This window comes from Penaeus chinensis, chromosome 38 (assembly GCF_019202785.1).
Source record: "Penaeus chinensis breed Huanghai No. 1 chromosome 38, ASM1920278v2, whole genome shotgun sequence".
In the NCBI taxonomy this organism is placed as follows: domain Eukaryota; kingdom Metazoa; phylum Arthropoda; class Malacostraca; order Decapoda; family Penaeidae; genus Penaeus; species Penaeus chinensis.
In genome coordinates, this window is record NC_061856.1 from 7324851 (window position 1) to 7329850 (window position 5000).

At 41.7% G+C, this 5000-nt stretch overlaps 1 protein-coding gene across 2 annotated transcripts in view; it reads right to left on the reverse strand.

The window, feature by feature from the left end:
- Window positions 1–84: 84 nt before the first annotated feature.
- The window catches only part of LOC125046114, a 102971-nt gene continuing 98055 nt past the window's right edge, over window positions 85–5000 (reverse strand). For both annotated transcript variants that reach the window (XM_047643758.1, XM_047643757.1), the window contains exons 3-4: window positions 2451–2581; window positions 85–852 (exon numbers count right to left, since the gene is read on the reverse strand). In XM_047643758.1, the coding sequence (XP_047499714.1) occupies window positions 517–852; window positions 2451–2581 (467 nt within the window). In that variant the 3' untranslated portion in view covers window positions 85–516. The remainder of the gene's footprint in view (window positions 853–2450; window positions 2582–5000) is intronic.

Below are 5000 nucleotides of genomic sequence, written 5' to 3' on the forward strand. Positions count from 1 at the left end.
AGTTTTCTTGATGGTTTCTGTGTCGAGATAGCTGGTCTTGAAAACGGTTTATTTTTGTTCCTGTTCTTCTTTTCACTTAAAAAAACTCTAAACTGAATGATTACAAAAGTGCAGTGATATCAACAGAAGACGAAGGGACAGTCAAGTGGGATGAGAACCGATAGGAGCAGAACTCTGGATCAGCGTTGTATCACCCAGCTTGTTAGATGGAAGAAATCGAAGTTACTGTTCCGTGTGTAAATGAAATATCGAGACCAATAGTTTCGTAACACAACCACCAATGGCACTTCACATCCGATCACCGTCAAATTCATCTGTAACTTTCCAATCACCGTCCTTGGCAGCGGTTCGCGTCCCCGCCGTATCATTTTCAAAATAATCCTTCAAGAGTTCGAGAAAGAGTCTTTTCTCTCTTCCGGCGAGCCGCGGACGCCCAGCTGCCTTATGTTGTGGCCCTTGAACTGCGGATCAGTTCCTCGACGCCCTTGCGAGGACCTGAGGGCTCCCGACGCACTCTTAGGTCCCCCGGCTCTCGAGCACGGCCTGATAGAGCGCCGTGAAGGGCCGCACCACCACGTCCCACGGCTCGGGCGCCGCCACCTCGAAGTAGTCGCAGCCCCAACAGTCGACCAGGTCGCGGATCTCGTCAGGGTTGACCTCGCGGGCGTGGCTCAGGTCGGCCTTGTTGCCCACGAGGACCATCGGCCGAGGCGCTCCCGGGGTCAGCTCGAGGATGACCCGGCGGAGGCGGCTGAGGGCGGCGAAGGACGAGTGCGACGTCAGGGAGAACACAAGCATGAAGCCTTCGCCCCACGAGACCTGCGCCTCGCGACCCGCCTCCACCACGTCCACCTGCAACGAATCGCCGGACCACGCCCCGCGGGCCTCGCATTGAGTACGCCAGAGATGCAATGCTAACGCGATGAGTAGTGATGAATAAACACGTGGATAAATGAATTAATGAAGGAATGAATATATATCATTTGTGTGTCCATTATCATATTTTACTGACCATTATGTACATTAGAGGTATAACATCAACTAAATGAATAATTAGATAAGCAAATGAATACATGGATGAATAAATGTTTGGATGAGTAAATAAGTAGATAAATAGATAAATTAATCCATGTCCGTAGGCAGGTATGTACGTATGCAAATATATACAGAGATCTTGCGATACACTCAGTACAAAATGCTATACAAACAATCACCATTTCACTTCCTTTTTTAGGGCATCATGCTAGCTAAACATTTTCTTTTCTAAGTCTTCATCAAACTGGCTATCATTTCAATCATATAACGAAAACCTATGAAAAAGAAGTACGTCTTTTCGCACAAGGTTAATTTCGCTCAATCAACATCTATTTCGTTTTTTTTTTTTTTTTATTGAGGAGGAGAATGTTGGTTCATTTCAAATACGAATTGGTAAAGCTGTAGTTAATTAATTTTTCGAGAAAAATCCACAAAGATATAATTTATTTCTGAAGGATCATTGAAGTTCATTAATGTAATGGGACTGATACAAAAAAAAAAAAAAAAAAAAAATCGATATTATTATCTTTGGGTTATAAACTTTGATTACTATAATGGTAATAGTGTCTTTCTGAGATATATTTTTTTTCTGATTGATTACTTCTTCATTTTGATTAATTCAATTCTAAATTTATCATTGCTAGTATATGTAGTTTAGTTCTGAGCATCATAGTGAGAAAAAAAAAAAAAAACAATGAAAAGAAAATGCATTAAGTTATTACGATTAGCATATTCATACAACAACTACTACTGCTTCTTCTGCTGTTTGTTCTCTTCCTCCCTTTCTTCCTTTTCCTCCCTTCCTTCTCCTTCTTCTCAGTCATCTCCTTCTCCTCTTTCTCTTCCTCTCCCTTCTCCTTCCCCACGTACATTTGCTCTTCCCTTTCCTTGTTATATTTCTTCCTCTTCTTCTTCCTTCTTGTTTGTTTTCCTCCTCCTCCGCTTCCATTGCTATCCCCTCTTCTTCCTCCTTCTCCTCCTTTCTCTTCTTCTCCTCATCCTCTTCCTCCTCATTCTTCATTCTTCAACCACCTCCTTCGTTAACCCATTATTCATTCCATCCACCTCATTCATCTTTTTCCTCTTCCACCTCATTCATTATAGACTCCATCCACCTCATCCGTCCTTTCCCTTAATCAATTTTCCCTTATCCACCTCATTCATTATCCCTTCCCTTCACCTCATCCACTTTTTCCTCATCCCCCTCATTCATCATCCCCTCCATCCATTTCATCCGTCTTTTTCCTCAACTAATTCAATCACCTCATCCACCTCAGTCATTATCCTTCCCTCCACCTCATTCATCACCCCTCCCTCCACCTCATCCACCTCAGTCATCACCCCTCCACATCATTCATCACCCTTCCCTCCACCTCATCCACCTTCCCCTCATCAACCCTCCCTCCGACACTCACATGACCCGCCGTATCCATGACCTGGAGCGGCAGGTCGTACCCCTCAAGTGGGAACTGGTAGCTGTAGACGGCCTCCATGGTGGGGTCGTACTCTCCGATGAAGCGGCCGGTCAGGAGTCGTACGATCAGAGCTGCGGGAGGAAGGAAGGTCGTGGTCAGTGCGGGGTGAGTCGGCGTGGGGGGGGGGGGTAGGGGGGGTAGGGGGGTAGGGGGGTAAGGTCGGGATTGGTGTAAGTTATGGATACATACGTACGCACAAGCACACACACACACACACACACACACACACACACACACACACACACACACACACACACACAGACACACACACACACACACACACACATATATATATATATATAAATAATTGTGTGTGTGTAATAATATTTATTTATTTTTTTGTCTATTTATCATATATGATCGTGTTGTAGCTTGTTATCATAGATATCATTATCATGATTATTAGTACTACTAAATTTCCTCTGTCATCGTTATTGCTACTGCTACTGCAATTAATAACATTCTCATTATTATAATCACCACCATCAACTCGAATCACTGTTACACGAACGCCTTCAAAACGCCACTGTTACGTACACGAACACCTCAGTGACATCACTAATCCACAAACGCTTCCATATTGTTACTGCTATGCTAATGCCTTCATGACGTCGTTGCATACACGAACGCCTCCACGACGTAAATGTTGCATACACGAACGCCTCCATCACGCCACTATTACACGAACGACTTCATGACGTCATTTTTACACGAACGAACATCTCCTTGATACGAACGCCTCCACATTCATGCTATTTTCTTTTACAGCGAGAAACGATATATATTCGCATACACACACAAATAGAGGAATATATATGCTCGCAGTTTACCCCATTCATTCTCTCTCCATAACATACGAGCGGCCAAAGCAAACAAAACCATTTTCAGATAACTTAAACGTATTTGCATAAGTGCGTTCTCCATGAAAATTGGTGGGAAATTGTTTCTGGATTTTTCTCGTGGCTAAAACGCCGAGTCGGAGTCTGCGGTCGGAATTATAGCCTCGCTGAAAGTGACGGCCCCGGAGGAAGGCAAAATGCGTCTGCTGTTTCTTGTTCTCTTAACCTCCGCTGTGGCGGAGTTAATTGCGAAGTTAATTGCACACGCCTCTTTGATGCTTTATAATATAAATGTGCAAATATATATTATAAATGTATATATACACACACAAATATATGTTGTACATCACACACACACACACACACATATGTATATATATATATATATATATATATATATATATATATATATATATATATATATATATATATATGTTATATATACACACACACACACACAAATATATATGTATATAATATATGTCAAGATCCATATTAATTTTACATTTAAAAGGTGCATTGGTTATAATTGTAAAGATTTCTCAGATAATCTTATAATTGTAAACCGTTCTTCAGACGGGTCTTTGCTTTCATCTCGCACACACGTATGTTAAGTGCCAGGTATTAAAAGTCTTGTTTTACCTGGAAATTGAAAGTTGTGATTCTTGATAAGTGGATTAATACAATTGTTGAATCCATATGTATTGAATTGTGGTAACTGGGATGGGTCTTTGCTTTCATCTTGAACGCAGAGAGAAAAAAAAAATTGTAGTGAGAAAAACACGCCATAATTCACCAGCCCATTGTCTGTAGATTTTGTTTCTTTTTTATTTTTACTCTCTTTTTGGCGAGGATACGATTGAATTCGATAAAGGAGACACTTCTGATTGTGCCAGGGAATGAACTGAGGAAACGAACAATAGATCGAAGTAAAGTTTCAAAGAGTCAAAGTTGGTCCACTGTCCTTAGAGGTAGGGGGCATATTCGCAGAGAAACATGCTTACTAAGCCGCGGGATGATGCGGTAGGATGGACAGTTCCTTTCCGCCCAAAGTATAGAAGAAAAAAATCATAATATTAAAACTTTCTACGACCGCGGTAACAGGACTGAATCCAAGCCACCCACGAGCTTTGAGGCCGTTAAGTCATGCTACTCACATTAAAATTTAATAAGCACATATTGGATTTCTCTGGGTTTCCTTAAAACCCAAAAAAACCCGGGTGGTGGCGGCGATCAAGTAATATTATGAGCATATGAATTAGAATTGATCTTGAGAAGTTGGCAGCAGTAATTTAGTAAGAACATATTTTAGATTATATATTAATACACACACAAACACTCACACTCACACACTCACACACACACACACACACACACACACACACACACACACACACACACACACACACACACACACACACACACACACACACACACACACGCGCGGGCGCGCGCCCTGATATGTATATATATATACGTATACATATATACATATACATACAATACAATATACCTCACGAATTCTCTCCAACCTCTCTGTCCGCAACCACTTCTCCTCTCATGTATCTTTCAAGACAAGACCGATTCGAACACAGCTGTGACGTCATCACTGACCTTCAAAAACATCTAAAAGTGAGACAAATATTCGGTG